The following is a 17,038-nucleotide window of genomic DNA, read 5'->3' as shown; positions in this document are numbered from 1 at the left end:
AACTCCCAGACCAAGCACGTGGTTTGATCATGGGACAGAATATTTGAAATAGGGGCCATCTTAGAAAATTGGACTATCAGCTTTTTTTCAAATGACACTGCCGGCAGGACACACTCACTCACAAAGCGACAACCATACTCGACCCCTAAAGGACTGCAGTGCTGGCACTGCTTCCTTCCAGGCCGCGGTTCTGGGAGACCCCCCCGACCATCTGTGTCCTGCACCTGCACAGAAAAGGTCTCTGGCTGCCCCAGCTCGTGTGCAAAGGACGGGGTGCTCAAAGGACCGTGTGGGACTGCTCCATCATGACACTCTGGGAAATAAGTCCATCCAGCTATTAGTCATCTGGGGGCATGTTAGGGCTGAAATACAGGATACACGTATCATATAACCTTGCTGAATTGAAAGAGAAACCTTATAGCGTTCCCTGGGAAATGCCATAGTATTTATTTAGTTATAATGTATATGCTTCTTACTTCCCAAAAGGATTGGAAGCAGCTGGTAAATACCATGGAGCCATACAGTAATGTATATGTTCTTGCAGAATGTTGATGATTATTCTAAAATAATTTCCATGGAACCCTCGGGGGTGTTCACTGCTGGGCATAATCCTCATGATGCCTGGCAGTTGTTCGGTAACGTGATATTGAAGCCCCAATATCCAGGATTTCCTGAGGCCGATATGGGCCGTTCTCCAGCTCTTCCTTCCTGCAGCTCCAAAAACTGCATCTTCAAATAGTTTCAAATAGTAACTGAAAGCAAAGGTGTTGCCGCGCAGAGGCTGAATTGCATGTAGGAAAAGAAGTGTAAGGAAGCGTGTTTCCCACACTTTGGAGGTGGCCCCATGAAGGGAGGGGCACTCAGCAAACCAATGTACCCGTCTTTGGGGGTCTGAATCCCTAGAGATGAGAGGATACAAAAGCTGCAGCTTCCAAGCTTACGCATAGAGATACCTTTTCTTTTGAGGACAAATTAGGGGAAATATTTTTCACATACATAGGACTAGGTTCTAGACTCCAGGCAACCCTCAAAACATTCAAGGGCAGAATAGCCTACTCTAGAATATTCCAGCTTCCTGTGCTTCTGGTCATTTTCCTCTGTCTTCTTGACTATTCCGTAGCTCTTTCAGAGGTGGGTAGCAGAAAAAGAAGAGACAAGATTCCAGCTAACAGCTGAAATAAATTTCAAAGCATTTTCTTTTTGCTCCATGTGCTTGCACTTTTGTATTCTCTCTGCCACAGATGTTATTAGCAGTAATTATAACGGCTGCTATGTAGGGGGGAGCTCACAGTGTGCTGAGTGCTGCACTGAGCCACTTCACGTAATGCAGATGGTTTCATTAACCCTCTGGGTAGGTCCCACCCATTTCACAGAAAAGAAAACTGAGGCCCAGCAAGGCTGGGACATTTGCCCACCACCAAATAGCTGGCTAGAGAGCTGAGATGCAAACCTCTAGGTTGCACTCAATCCTGAGAGCCTCAGAAGAAACCCCTGGGGTGTTACTCTTTGGCCCCCAGGCCCAATTTTTGCTTTTATCGACATTTATTTGCTTTTATTTTATTGACATTTTGCCAGAAAAATGTCAATCTGCCTGACATGCTTTTTGCCAAGGTGTTCTGAGAGCTTTGGCTGGTAAAGGGGTGAATTTGCTCAGCAGCCCTGTCCAGGGGGCTGCATGGGCGGGGAGTGTGTGCACATGCCCGGATCACACATTTTGTTTTGCTTGTGCAGCGTGTGGGGAGACCCTGCAGGACACGACAGGAAACTTTTCCGCACCCGGTTTCCCGAATGGCTACCCTTCTTATTCCCACTGTGTCTGGAGGATATCGGTCACTCCAGGGGAAAAGGTAGGTATGAAACCACCTCAGGAAATGACAGCGCATTCTTTGAGTTGGGTGAGGCATGAGGGACTAGTATTATTATTAATAGTAATAATAATAGCTGTTACGTTATGAGCACCTACTATGTGCCAGTCACTGGGCAAGCTTGCTTAACGTTCATGATTTCTGGACTTTCCCACCAGCCTCCCCCATACAAATGGAGGCCTATGTACTAAATGTCTGCAGGGGTTATAAATCAAGCTCACAGTATGTAAAACAAAGTAGGTGCCACCCTCCTACCTTGATGAATACACCATCAGGATGCCCTGGAAGGCGAGGATCCAATTTAGAGTTTCTTGACACCTCGGAGTGCTGTTCTGGAAGGTGGCACTACAGGGAGAGCTAGCCCGCACCCATGGCTGGCCCCTCTTCCTCTTCCCAGCCCCAGCTCCATCTAGGAGCACCCAAGGCAACCCCCAGCCCACAATCCCAAGCACCCTCCACTCCTACCTTGCAAACGGCTGTTCCTTGGCTCCCTCTCCAGTGGAGGTGGACTGGCCAGGTGTGCTGTCCACCCTCGGGAGGATGGATCCAGGGCAGAGGTCCTTGTACACCTGGAAGTGGCCTCAGGGCTATTTGGGCAGGGAATTCCAAGGTCCTGGGCTCCTGAGGTGCAGTCTAGGAGCTGGGAAAACTCTGTATAGGCACATTCCTTTGGTTCTGAAGATTCCATGACCCTCTAAACTTGAGCCCAGGTCAGGGGCCTCTTTTGCCCTGGTCCAAGGGTGGTATATTCTTAACCCTTCTGCAGGGTTCATCTCCTTATATCCATTATTTGAACAAGGAATCCGAGGCCCAGACATTTTAAAAATTGCCCACATTCAGAGGAAGATATAGAACTGGGAACTGGGGCTTCTGTACCTCGAAGCTTGTATTTTTCCCTACACTTCACTACAAACCCAAGGGTTCTTCATGTTGTCCCAACCTAGATGCAGCTACTTTTGCATCTCTGCCCCTTGGGTCTAGCTCCCTGCGGTCATACCTGTCATGGCTTGTCTCACAGTATCGTGACTGCTGGCTATTTGGCCATCCCCTTTCTAGACCCAAAGCTCACTGAGTACAGACATGGTTCACCTCAGCACCCAACACAGCCCATGGCACAGAGTCATACAATAAGTATTACTTGTTGAATGGATGTGTAGGTGGATGAGCGACTGAATGGAAAACTTACAGGTGGGCGTGCAGTGGGAGGTGTTGGATTTTCAGGTGCCTGTAGCCAATCTTCAGATATTCCTAACTCATCACTATAAAAAAATGTCCACTTAAATGTTAAGTTAAATATACTGTGATAACTAGAGGGAAACAATGGCTTAGACCATTGTGAGCATTTTCTACAGGCTGGGCGCTATTCTCAGCATATCGTATGGAATCTCATTTAATCCTCACAACAGCTTCATGTGATTGGCACTATTACCACACTCACTTTGCAGTTAAGGAAATGGACTCGCCTGAGGCTACTCAGTTTGTTGTATTGGGATTTGACCCCAGGCAATTTGACTCTGAGAGCCTGAATGCTTAACTATCATCCTAAATTATTCCACAAAGGGGACAGGCTGATAGACACTTGAACATGCATTCATACACACAGACTCACATGCACACATACACACACACACACACACGCACACACACAACAGCCACACGCACACATCCTTCCTCTGGCTCTAAGCATTTATGACCATGTGGTTGTCATCGTGAGCCTGAGAAACTTCAGACCTGTCTGCCTCGGGCAGATGAGGTCCCTGTGCCTGCAGGAGGCGTCCGTGGGAGGGAAGAAGGAGGAGGAGGAGGAAGGGATCTGGCAATCCCTAAATTGTTGAATTGCCCTGAATAGCAGAGGCTCTCTGATATGTTTGAACTGCATGAGATTCACCAAGCCTTAATTATTATTGCTGACTGGGGGCAGGGAGAATATAACATTGAAATTCCAGTACCAATTATTTCAACTTCTGCTTCACCCAGGCTTCCCCAGAGCTGCTGGTCATCAGCAAACTTGATTGATTTGAGTTTCACCTCTTGTTCATCACCTCTTCCCCTATGGTCTTTATGGTTCACTAACATACTTAAATAATTAGCCTGAATAATTATCCGTTCATTCAGATCGTGAACGTGTTACCAAGGAAGTTGTAATAACATTTCCTTTCTGAAATTTTAAAAAGCAAAGGCTAAAGAATTATATTGCAACCAGTTAGCAAGGATTACTGAGCCCGTCCACCTGAATTCTAGCACCGTGGGAGAGATGAAAGAAATCTAAGGTACAAACCCTGTCTTCAAGAGACTTAGAGTTTAGTTGGGGTCCTCCCTTCACCCCTAGGGAGTCTGATTTAATTGAAGGAGGGACATTTGCTTGGCACTGTATCTTTTTAACTTCTGAGGTGATTCTAATCCACAAGCAGGTTGAAAGAAAAGTGACATCACACACACACACACACACACACACACACACACTGCAACACAGGAGGTAAGCTGGCCAGTTATTTTCTGGTACTGACTTCATTTCCTAGGAGATCACAGGGCTTTGTGGAAGACGGTGCTCCTTGTCCTAAGACCTGAACAAGGGAGCTGGTGGACACTCTCAAGACGGGCAGCCTGTGTGAAGAGCGCTTCGTGTGTCCGGTTCATGGTGCATTAAGTGTACATTCAGTGTGGCTTGATTTTTTAAATCGCCATTCATCAAGTGTCTATTATGTGCCAGCCATAGCACTACACACGCCATATACAGTTTCTCGTGCAGTCCCCTCAACAACCCAATGGTGTGCATGTTTCTTTACAGATGAGGAGGCTAAAGGCCCAAGAGGACAAGTATTTTCCCAAGATTCCAGAGCCAGGAAGGGTAGAGCTGGGAGGAAATCCAGATCTGCCTGCCTCTAAAACGCCTGCTCTAGAATCACTCTAAGATAGGGAGGAAGGAGTTCCAAAGAGGGAAAGATCATGTCCATCTGGGAAATCAGGGAAGGACTCAAGGGGGAGGGAGGGGCCCCCTATCCAGGCATGGGAGGAACTTATTAGCACGGATATATCAGGATGCACCCGGAAATAAGGTCACATAGGATGGGTGCTGGAGGCTCTGGAAAGTAATCAGAGTTTAATTTATGAGACGAGGGCATAGGGAGCTGCTGAAGTTTTCTGAGCACAGGAGGGATCTGGTAAACGTGAGCTGTAAGTGTAAGATTGATCCAGAAGACCTAGTGTGCAGAATGGACGGGGGCACAGCAGGGAGGGGTTCCAGAATCATCTCAGCAGAAACAACGCAGGCAGGACTGTTGAAGGGGCAGCGAGACTGACCTGGAGCGGGAATTCAGACATCTCAAAGGAAGAAAGTCCGTCAGCACTGGGATAAACAATAGAGGCCAAGGAGAGCTAACCCCAAGGTACAGCACCTCAGTGATCGGGGCGAGGGTGTCACCTACAGACAAGGAAGCTGGGAGGGCAATGCTTTCTTTTGAGGTGTCCTTACAGTTAATGGGGAGCGGGGAGGACGGGAGCCAGCCGAGGAGAGAGAACAGTGGACAGAGTGTGGTGGAAACCAGAGAGGAGAGGTTCAAAGCAGAGGGGCCAGAGAACAAGGACAAAGAACTAAGTCCTTTCGATGTGGCCGGGAGGGCACTGCAAACTTTGACCCGCAGCCCTCCAGCCTAAGGGGTTTACTTAGAGACAGTGGGACCCGGGGCCGTAAGAATAGAAAAGAAAGTGGCCAGCGGAGGGAGGAGAGTGAAGATGCTAGAAAAAGATGAACTGTCCGATAGCAAGGTCCCCCCGAGTGGGAAAAGCCAAGATAGGGTCAGATGTGCAGGAGCTGGGGCAGGGCGCTTCAGGGGACTCTGGAGAGCGAAAGAGCTGAGAGACGGCGGGCAAGGTACACGCCGAGGATGGGCAGGGAGCCCACCTGGGAGCTGCAGCCAGACAATCCCGGGCTCCTTGCATGGTGGGGCTTGCAGGGAGGTGAAGGGAGAGGGCAAACCTGACCTCGGTCTGGGCCGTCTGAGTTGGAAGGGGTGCAGCACCTGTGTGCCAAGTCTGTAGGGCCACCCCACCCCCTCCACTGCTTGTGGGCAGGGGCACCACTGAATGGCCTCAACTGTGTCCCGAGGGACTGGAAACCTTCCTTCCCAGTCCCCCTGAACCCACCTCCCCAGCCTTCACTCCTTCTCCTCACCTCTTCTGCCCCCTCATTCCAGACACGCGCACAACGACCCTGCTGGATGCACAGTGGGGCTCCCCAGACATCTCCTTGCTCTGCTTGTGTCAGTCCCTTGCATCAAAATTCTGTCTGGCCCTCCTTCTCTGGCCCCTGGACCCCTATTCTCCTTAGGTTAAATGCCACCTCCTCCGAGAAGCCTTCTCCAGATTCTCCCGGGCAGAATCTAGTTCTCCTTCCTTGGGGCTCCAGAATGCCTTTCTGTCCATCCCTTTCTTCTCAGCATTTATTCCATAGTGTTCTAATTGGCTTGGCACATCTGCCCTTCCCTCATTCTCTGAGCTCCTTAAAGGCAAGTACTCTGTCTTACTGATCTTTCTGTCTTGATTGGCCAACACAGACTGGCACACAGTAGGTGGTCAACTAACAATGGTGGAATGAATGAATAAATGAATGAACGGACTAACTGTAGGAAGGCTATTAGACACACCACACGTCAGAAGAGTGAGGTCATGGCCAGGGGAACACTGATCACAGAGGTGCTCGGATGCACTCGGGCTCACCCCAAACCCTTTGGAATGACTGATGATGTTTTAAGATCTTTTTGTATCTCTAAACTCCATTGACCTCTTACCTCCTTCCAAATCCCCAGTCTCAACGCATCCCGACCAGTCTTTTTAATGCATCTTGCTTTCTATAAACCACCAAGTGACTTCAAAAGCCCAAGTTATTCCCAAGACAGAACCAAAGAACCCATCTCCTCTGTTTATTCCCCATCCTGTTTAAGGTTTATTATTGAATGTCATGAGGTTTCCTGTGAATGTGCCTTTGAGAGGACACTCCTACTGTGGTCTGAGAGCTCTGTATGCTAAAGGGTAACGTGAGAACACCGCTATGCCAGACGTATCTTCAAAACCCCTCAGGCTTGGCTGCCAAAACTCACTTTACGGTAACTCTTTGCAGATCGTCTTAAACTTCACATCCATGGATTTGTTTAAAAGCCGCCTGTGCTGGTACGACTACGTGGAGGTCCGGGATGGTTATTGGAGAAAAGCCCCCCTGTTGGGTGAGTTGACTTCAGAAAGCCTTAAGAGAGGAGCGCTCAGATGCTCTCTGCGATGCTGTTAATATTTGGAAGGGTCCATCCCGCCAGTCACAGGAAGCTCTCACGGGTCGGTGTCATTGTAAAACTCTGAACACTCCATTTGGCCGCACGTGTTAAAAGCTTTTAAAACTGCGAATACTCTTTGACCCAGCCGTTCCACTTCTTAGAATTTATCCTAGGGAACTAATTAAGGAAGTGTGCAAAGCTCTTGCTACAGGGATGTTCAGTGAAGCAGGAAACGTTGAAAACAATTTAAATATTCAACAGTAGGGGTTAGATGTATAAATTATAATACATCTTTTCAATGGAAAACTATCCAGCCATTAAAAATAAAGTTGGAGGGGACTATTTATTGATACAGAAAGATGTTCATTGTACATTGCTACACAAAAGGTGTTGCAAAATAGGATATGCAGTAGGATTCCATTTTAACAAAATACACTTGTATATCGATGCAGGCGTTGCAAAACCAGATGCCTTCAGGTATAAGGTGTAAATGAGTGAGATGGGGCTGGTATAATAAAGTAAGAAGTGGCAGGGAGTGTGGCAAACGGAACAGTAAATATCCTGACTCAAATTACCCAAAACAAAGTTACTGAAATCATTGTGCAGCCTGGATTTGACTGGAAGAAACCATTTTGTGATCTACAATGTATATATTAAGTAAAACAAGAAATATAAATAAATAACACACAGTGGTTATTTCAGGATGATGGAGTATTTTTTAAAATTTATTCTGTTGTTGTTCTTGGTTTAGCTATATTTTCTAATTTCTCTATGATGAACATGTATTTATTTGGGGAAATGAACAGTGCTTGAACTCATCCATGAAAAGGCAGGTGGACCTTTGAGTGAGAGAAGGTGGGCAGGTGGCATAAAGAGAAAAGTCAGTTCACTCAGGATTGGTCACCAGAGGCAGATCTCTCAGGGTGACCAGGGAAGATTAACGTCATATAGAGGACCAATGGCATCAGTGTTAGGACAATGGACATGGGGACTCGTTTGGCACAGAAATGTCCACCATGGTGGAGCCAGAATGAGAAGCAGAGTCATAAGGGGCCAGATGGGAGGGTGTCCGCTGAGAGTGGGTTGTCCTCATTTTTAGAGTGCTATTCAGGGTGGGCTTCTGAGTTGGACCAGCCTAAATTCGCAGTGCAGACTTTGTCCCTGGCATGTCTTCACGTAGGCAGAAAAGCCATACTTGTTACGCTTCGAATGACTGGCCTGAGTGTGAGCTGCTATTAGGACAACTGACCAAAGACAGAGGCCGGAAAGAAGGGAGAGAGCTAAGGTGGGGAGTTCCACTGCCAGACTGAGCCCAACTTTGTATCAGATTCTGGGGTAGATCAGAAGAGACAGGGACAGAGGGTCTGGCTGAACCCAGGGGGGCCTGGCAGATACTAAGCTTCTGTATGGCCAAAGGGTCTCAGCCAGATCGGCTCCCACTGGGAAAGGCACACAAGCCCACTCAGTCCAGAGGGCCATGAGTTTAAATTCCTAACGGTACAAATAGATAGGAATTTGTAAAGAAGTTTTGATGAGCGCCCTTGCACTCTGAGAAAGGAAGCACGGGGTGGGGGGCAACCTCATGGTTTGGTTTGTATACTTCTGGATTATTTGGCTCTTTTACAAGAATGCATTCAGATATTATTTTATAATTAATAAAAGAAACTGTGTGGGAGGAGTTTCATGATAACATGGAATCTCAGGGACCTTAGAGTCACTTAATCACACACCTTCATGAGAAAACCACACTCCCCAAGTGCAAACCAACTCGCTAAGGCCACACAGCCTGCTGGTGGCTGAGATGTCTGGATGTCTAAGTTCTGGTCAGAACTTAGATGTCCAGCTGATGGGGCAAGGGTGCTGCTGAATCTAGAAGGGGCTCCCCATAGGACTGCCATGATTTGTTGTTTATCTGAAATTCAAATTTAACCGGGCTTCCTGTATTTTTGTTTGCTAAATCTGGCAACCCTATACCCCCCAGGGAATGTGATAGACTTAAAAAGCTCAGGAGGGGGAAGCTCTCTGTTCCTAAAGTTCCATGGAGAGGGCCAAGGCACGCTCCTGAAAATGGGCACAGGCAGAGGGATTTCCAGCTGTTCCTTGAACTTGAAACAAGAATTTTCTCACTACAGATCCTGGGAACTCAGATTACACGTTCATTGATTAGATGGAGGTTTTGCTGTTCGTCATTATCAATGATGGTTTTTTGTTTGGGCTTTTTTTGTTTTACTTATATTTTACACACTTTTGCAGTGAGTGTGTGTATGTGTGTGTGAGAGTGTGTGGATGTGAGAGAGAGAGAGAGTGTGTGTGTGCGCGCACGCCGAGTGTGCTGTAGCCAAGGCATGGCCCCGCGCCTGTAACCGTCATTCTTCATTTGCAGGAGTTCTCCTTTGCCAACTATTTGGCCTGCTCTGATGTTTCCAAATGCAGTTGTTAGTGAACTTTTGTGTTTGGAACAAGTGCATTGTGTGGGCCGAGCTGGTCCCTGGGAGGGGTCAGTGCCATGAAATCTGCCGGGAGGAGGCAGGTCAATGCCCCTTTGGCAGGAGGGAGAGCGGATTAGGGCGGATTGTGAAAGTATGCATCTTGCTCTGAAAAACTGTGCATCGCATATTTTCCCAGGGCAGTGTGTGAAAATCCAGGCATAATGGACGCATAACTTTTTATGAATGAACCCTTTATGACTCCCCATGGAGTCCACTTGTAGTGTCCTCATCTGCATTTCCTCTTCTTGATATCCTTATTAAACTCCTCCTCCAAAGGCAGGAACCAGATTTCAGTGTAGGAATCTGACACCTTTTCTCTAGTCCATTTTCTCTCCAGCCTGCTAGTCTCCTTGGGAGAAGGCTGTTTGGGGCCCAGCTTTTCACATAGTGATTAAAGGGAAATGTAAGTAGATTGAGAACATTTCACGGCTGCTTAAAGATAGCAGATTGTTTTTTTCAGTTTCGGGGGTCACTGAGGAGATTGCACCTAAAGGGGGGAGGAAGGTGTCTGCATACAGAACTCATCCAGTAATCTGAAGCACTGGCCTGTTAATTGGATTCCCCTCCCTTATTTCTGCTAGAGGAATCACTCTAACAATGCACTTTTGTAGGCAGAACCGTCCTCGGGCATTCTGTCCCACCACAACGCACACAAAAGCTTTTCTTCCCCCTTCCCTGAAGTGGGGAGGGAAGTTCAGAAAGGCCAGGCTGGCCAATCAGTGTCGCGTGGCTCCACTACTGAGGGCTCTCTGGGCAGGGGCAGCCCCCCAAATGAGCAGAACCGATGGCATGAATCAAACTGGCCAGCCTGGTATTGCCACAAGCTTGCTTTACGGTTTGAGTCTTTGATCTTCATTCCTATGTGTCTGTTTCCAAATTGGGAAATGGGGATAGTGATTATATTCCAGACAGCAGATTTGATGTCTACTGATCCAAAAAAGGTGCAGTGTTCAGAACTGCACCTCAAACAGAGGAGTTCCTTTGGATGGTGGTGGCGGTGACGGTGATGATGATGAAGAGTGTGAGACTGATGAGAGACTGATGATGAAGGTCAAGATCTCAGGCTGCCAAGGTTCAAATCCTGCTACCACTTACAATCTTGAGCGTAACTCACATTGAGTGTAACTCAGCTCAAATTCTCCAATGCTCAGTTTTTTCAGAAATGAGATTAATAATAGCACCTATTTCAGAAGGTAGTAGGGAGGCAAATAGAAAATCCAGGTGACGTGTGTAGGACAGTGTCTGGCATAGTCTGGTTCAATTCAAGAGGGAGCTTTTATCAGAACCATTACAGTGAAGGTGAAAATCTGGAGACATCAGTCCAGGGACAATGTAGAGGGTTCTAGTTAAGAATTACAAGGTGATTTGGGGAAACGTTGCTTAGACATAATTTGTAATTTATTCTACCAAGTCTAGCTCTGCCAAGGCAGTAAAGCACACCTGAGCTGGTAATTCCTATCTCTTCCAGGGTACGGAGCAGAGGTGGGTGGTACTGTGGCCCTGGGGTGCGTGGTTTCTTAGGCAGCAAGGTGGTGAAGTCCCTCTCTCTTTTGAAAACTTCCCCAGCGGCTGTGACAGCTGGGGTTTTAAAAGGAGAAATTTGGACTTGAAACTCGGTTTGGCTAAGAAAGAGTTCCTTTTGTCAACCGGCATTGCTTCACCGCTGTTCAGTGGCTCCGTCTTCTCACTGGTGAGCAATACTTCCCCAGGCTTATATGTTGTTTTCCAAGAACTAATTGATACTAATTGGCCATGCCCGAGGAACCATTACTGGAAGTGTATAGACTTCTGATGGATTTTTCCTTGCCCAATTCTCAACAGCAGTTTTAGCTCATCTCCCTTAATATTAAGCTCCCCAAATCCAAAAGGCTACAGGCAGCCAGAATCAGAAGGAAATGGAAGGAGATTAGCAACCTCTACCCCTGCGTCTCCCCAAAGAATGTCGACCACAGTTGGCCACTAGGAAATGTCTGTAGTGGCATTTATTACTCCCCCAGTCTCACCCCCCGCCCCATTTCTCAGAAGGGCAAAGCAGCGTTACAGCTTCAAGGGGTTGATCCAGTGGCTAACACAGTGCTGGCCATGGGAGGATACCCGCTAAATATCTGTCAAATGGACTTTAAAACATTTTTTGGAGATAAAACTCGTGCACCATAATACATCTCATCATTAGCGCATGTAAGCCAGTGGTTTCAGTGTGCTCACAGGGTTGTACAGCCACCACAGTCTGACAGCATCTTCATCGTCCCCCAGAGAAAGCCCATACCCATGAACCGTCACTCCCCCTCCCCCCATGTTAAATGGATTCTTGAGTGACTCACACAGTCAGTGCTGGTGGAGCCGTGGACGCTTTCCGTTCAGAGAGACCTTGGCTGGTCTGTGTTGTGAGCACCTTCTTGCCCTGGCTGCCATCCTTATGTGGCGTTGGAAATTATATGGCCACGGATGACCATGCCCTGGGGAGGCCTGGCCTTCCCCCTTTTCCTCCGTAAAGGGTCCAAATTTCACACAATGTACCCACGTGTCTTAAGAAATACACATTGATTTGTATGTTCAGTACCACACGTTCAGTAGCAATTATGAGCCCCTTTCCATCAGGTAGTGGGAACTTAATTACAGTCAGTTTGTGGTTTTTCCCGCAGGGTGCCAGTGGGGGGCACACTTTGTGCCAGGGCATGGTGTCTGGCACGTTGCCATCCCAACTGGCATTGCTGGGATGTCCTCATCCCCCTCTTGTCTCCAGCCCTCTGTCCACCTAAGTGGCTGTGGTGCCTCCTCCTTGTCTCGGCCCTAGGCCAGTTCAGATTGGTGCCAAGTCCACATCTCCCTAGAAGACGTTCTATGGGAGACGTGCTACGGCTCCCCAGGCCCTCTGGGCTATGGGAAGGTGGCTTCCATCCCCTCCCAGGAGTCCTGTTGCTGCCATGGTGTCCTGCTTTCCCTGGAGAGCTCTGCATGCCTGGCTCCTGGCCTAACATCTTAAGAAAACACACAGACACTCCTGTTCTGAGCCCAGGTGGGACACGGGGAATCCAGGGTCCTGTTGCCCCTCCAGGCTCTGCCAGGGACTGCCCTGGGGGCACAGCTCTCTGCTTCTCCCAGCTCCTTAAACCTCCTTGGGGTCTCTATCATCCTTCTCCACCCAGGGCACAGGGTCCTTTCAGAGGTTCCATGGTGCCCTCTCCAATCCTCTCTCCCTCTAGGAGAGGATTGCTCCTCCATCCTAGGAATCTTTCTAAGACTACAAGACAGGGGAAATGTGCTCTTATTCATTGTGTATTTTCCCAAATATTTGGTATTGTGGCCAGACTTGTGGAATTCAAAAGCCAGGAACTGATTTTGTCATCATGTGTCCTCTGGCAACCCTTCCCCGAGACAAGGAAGGCATAAGGCATGCCCCCCAAATAGAAGGGTGTATATGTAATAGAAATACCAGGGGGGACACTCGTCACTCGCTCAGACCACCATCCCACCACTGGCCTTGCTGGGAGGTCCTCATCCCCCTCAGCACCTCAACAAGACCCACTGGTAGGGGAGGGGGTGCCTGGGCCACACTCAGGGTATCTGATTGATTGGAGCCTGAGACTCTCCTGAAGGAGGCATACAGGCGTGTGACTGCTTCCATCGCAGCTTTTAATCCTGTATGTGCTACAGGATGAGTTGCCCAGCGAGGACTGCTCACCTTGAACCGCATTTGAAGCCACGCTGCTCCCTCTCTGCCTGCACTGAGTCCCTCCGTGCTGTCCGCCAGCAGCCTGACCATTCTTTTCCGCTTCCCAGGTAGGTTTTGTGGCGACAAAGTCCCGGAGCCGCTCATCTCCACAGACAGCCGGCTCTGGGTGGAATTCCGAAGCAGCAGTAACATCCTGGGCAAGGGCTTCTTCGCGGTGTATGAAGGTTTGTTCGTGACGAGAAAAGCTGCCGGCGTGGCTCCTGGTGTGCCTCAGTCCTTCACGTGCAGCCGGTGTCCCTTCCCACCCTTGCACGGGTGGCGGCTGCCCGAGCCCTGAGGGTGGGGCAGCACCGGCCCCTTCTCCCACCTTATGGAAGCTGCGAGGCTAGCTGGGCTCCCTTCAGGACAGGCGCCACCTACCTGTCACCACCCTGCTGAACCCTCATTCCACTCCAGCCGGGATGGCGTTGGGGGTTACAGAACACTGTGGAAATGAAAGCAGCCTCTGAATAGCTGTGTGAGCCTGAGCAAAGACTCCAAACCTCTCTGAGTTTCATTTGTGAAAAGAGGACTTTGGACAATGTCAAGGAATTTCCAGCTACATTTCTTGGAAGGGCCTCTGAGGCCACCATGGTGGTTGAGTTGAGGGAACCAATAGGTCTGGGCTCTAGGCAGCTGCCACCAGGGCAATTCTGCTTCTGTTTGTTCCACATATTGGGTTTCTCTGGCTAGTTACCCCTGTGCCCGCCCTCCACCCAAAGGAAAACACTAGATAGTTATTAAGGCCCCTTAGGGACTTAAATTGTCATTTTGGAGAGGCCAAAGTTTTGTTTTTATAAAGGAAATAGCGTGCGTGTGCGTGTGTACACATCACTCTGTACCAGAGGGCTCCACCCTCTGCATCAGAATCACTGGGGGATCTCAAACCCCCGGTGATCGCCCAGACACACTTGATCAGAACTTCTTGGGATGTGGCCCTGGCTCCCACAGTTTGAAAAATCTCCCAGGTGATTTTGATGCACAGCAAAGGTAGAGAACCACTGCTCTACACGGTTATTTTCTTTATATGAGAAAAATTCAGAGTTGCAAACACATGAGATTATGCCTTTCTGGAGGCACAGTCTTGGTTGAATGGAAATGAAAATGTTGGCAAGTGGAGCCACCTAGTGGTGTACTTCCTTAGTAAGCTCTGACCAGGGACCCCCCTTTCCTCCTGGCTCTTTTTCTAAAGCTACCTGTGGGGGAGACATTAACAAAGATGCCGGTCAGATTCAATCTCCAAACTACCCGGATGACTACAGACCTTCCAAGGAATGTGTCTGGAGGATTACGGTTTCGGAGGGATTTCACGTGGGGCTTACCTTCCAAGCTTTTGAGGTGAGTACTGCTGATCTTAGACACTGTGCTCTATAAAGATACATTGCCATTCTTTGGTTGAAAACAGGAACCTAAGAGGCCATTTCAAGTCCATGATGCATTTTGCCAGGACATCTGGTATCAGAGCCTCTGCAGGCTTTGAAATCACATCTGCCTCCTTGCTGAAGGCTGCTGGAGAGGGTGGGGGAATAATTGAAGCAGAAGTCTAGAATGGGATCCCAGGGCGTTTTGTTGAATCTTTCTTCCCTGTTTACCATGACTTAATCTCTTTGCAGCTTGATTCATCCTTAACTTGCGCAAGTAGGAGACAGCTTGGAAAAGCCCAGGACACGTTTGGGTCCTTTTGTCTCTTGGTTAGATTTTCAAGAGTGATATTTAGGTTCCTTTCTTAAATTGAAAACCTTAAGGCCAAGCTGCTATCTTTCACGTTGTCTCCGTTTCTCCGTTTAGATCGAAAGACACGACAGTTGTGCATACGACTACCTGGAAATCCGCGACGGCCCTGCGGAAGAGAGCGCCCTGATTGGCCACTTTTGTGGCTATGAGAAGCCAGAGGATGTAAAGTCCAGCTCCAACAGAATGTGGATGAAGTTTGTGTCTGATGGCTCTATCAATAAAGCAGGCTTTGCAGCCAATTTTTTCAAGGGTATGAATTAGCAGTTGTTTCCATTTTAGTCACAGGATGAGGTATTGCCCCCCTGGCCTAAGAATCACAAAACCCATAGGGAACCTTAGCACCAAACAAGGCTTCCTGCAGTGAGGAGGCAGCAAGCCGTTTCAGAGCTGTGCGTAGATTCCCCAGCGGAGGTCACGACTGGCTCGGGTACAGGCTCAGCCTTGGCTTCTTTCTTTGTGGCAGAAAGTTGTGCTGCCGCACTTGGAAATTAGGTTTATAGGTTTCCAAGGTCAACTTCATGAACCTTAGTGAAACTGAGCATTGATAACAATACATATTTGTGTAGTCACTATCATTAATTGAGCACCTACTGTGTGCCAGGAACGGTGCAAGGTACTTGACTTACACTATGTCATTTAATTCCCAAAATAAACCTCTGAGTTGGGTTTAGCTCATGCTTGATCAGGGCTGAGAAGGGCTGCTCAGGGTCACTCAGACAGTTAAGTGGCAGATCAAGAATCTAAACACAGTCTGACTCCTAAGCTCAAACTCTTTCTAGAACATTGCCTTGCATGCCCTGATGTGGGCCAGAGAGGCAGCCCAGGTCTTCAGCTCCTGAAGCATCAGCTCCCAGTCTACAAGCCTACCCTCAAGTGGGCAGAGCTGGGCAGGGGGCGGGGGGAGACTGAGAAGGTGTGACGCTCACAGGAAGCAAACCTCCGTGCCGCCTTAGGGACTGACTGCTCTGTAAGATCTTGATAAAATCAGACGCAGAATGGTGTGGGAAGACCAGCATTCCTGGCCCCAGCAGAGCGAGCTTCCTAAGACTCTGTTGAATAGATAGGTTTTCCTTCTCTGCTCTCAGAGCCCTGGAATTCCTCAGACCACATGCTAAGTGGAAATACTGGCTATTCCCCAATGCATTGTGACTGAGCGCCCACCAGCACACCAGCAGCCACTGAATGGAGATATCCAATCTGCAACTGGTGGTCCCCGATCAGTGACCCCTTCCTCCCTCCTCTCCTAGGGCTCCTGGCTGTGCTAACCCAGAAATCCTGGTCCCTTCCTTACTCTGTCTCCCCATCTGCCCCCTGTTTATCCCCTTCTCCCAGGTTTTAGGTGAGCAGATGGTGTCAGAAGAACCCACTTCAAGCTGTGTGACCCTGAGCAAGCATCCCTTTTTCCTTACTGAAGCCGCTGTTTTCCTCTCTGTAAAACAGGAAGAAGGAAATCTGCCCATTTTACCCAGCCAGCTGTGAAGCCCCAATGAAATGATGGCTGTGGAGGCACTTCATAAGCTGAAAAGTGGGATTTTTTTTTTTTTTTTTTCTGCTTTGAGCCATCTGGGGACAGCAAACCCAAATAGAAACAGAGCAGAATCCTAATGCTCTGAATAATTGGAGACAAAGTTTAATTCTTTCCCAAGCAAAAACAAACAAAAAAACAAAAAACCAAGCCATATCAAGTGTATTTCAAATGCACTTCGCCTAGTGGTTGTAGTGGGAAGAAGGACATGGGAGTCTTGGTAGAGATGCCTTGGTAGAGATGCCTTAGTAGAGATGCCTTAGTAGAAGTAGAGATGCATAGCCCTCGGCTCACCCTAGCCCAGACTGCACCTGCTGGGTGTCTCTCAGCCTGGGGAGACCCCCGTCTGACTTAGTGGCCTCACTGGTTGGGTCGCCTACAGCAAGTTATAAAACCTCTCTGAGCCCCAATCTCTCTACCTGTAGAAACAATACTACCAGGTTATCGCA

The 17,038-nt window shown here is 48.5% G+C and overlaps 1 protein-coding gene across 1 annotated transcript in view; it reads left to right on the top strand.

Moving 5' to 3' along the window:
- Nucleotides 1-17,038, top strand: part of TLL2 (tolloid like 2) — a 138,408-nt gene that overhangs the window by 97,947 nt on the left and 23,423 nt on the right. Inside the window, exons 9-13 of the mRNA XM_082406510.1 lie at nucleotides 1,732-1,847; nucleotides 6,982-7,084; nucleotides 13,399-13,515; nucleotides 14,523-14,668; nucleotides 15,119-15,314. Coding sequence (XP_082262636.1) covers nucleotides 1,732-1,847; nucleotides 6,982-7,084; nucleotides 13,399-13,515; nucleotides 14,523-14,668; nucleotides 15,119-15,314 — 678 coding nt within the window. The remainder of the gene's footprint in view (nucleotides 1-1,731; nucleotides 1,848-6,981; nucleotides 7,085-13,398; nucleotides 13,516-14,522; nucleotides 14,669-15,118; nucleotides 15,315-17,038) is intronic.

This window comes from Balaenoptera borealis, assembly GCF_965194805.1.
Source record: "Balaenoptera borealis genome assembly, chromosome: 10".
Taxonomy (NCBI): Eukaryota; Metazoa; Chordata; class Mammalia; order Artiodactyla; family Balaenopteridae; genus Balaenoptera; species Balaenoptera borealis.
The sequence above is the reverse complement of the archived record's forward strand: the minus strand, read 5'-3'. Positions and strand labels throughout refer to the sequence as shown.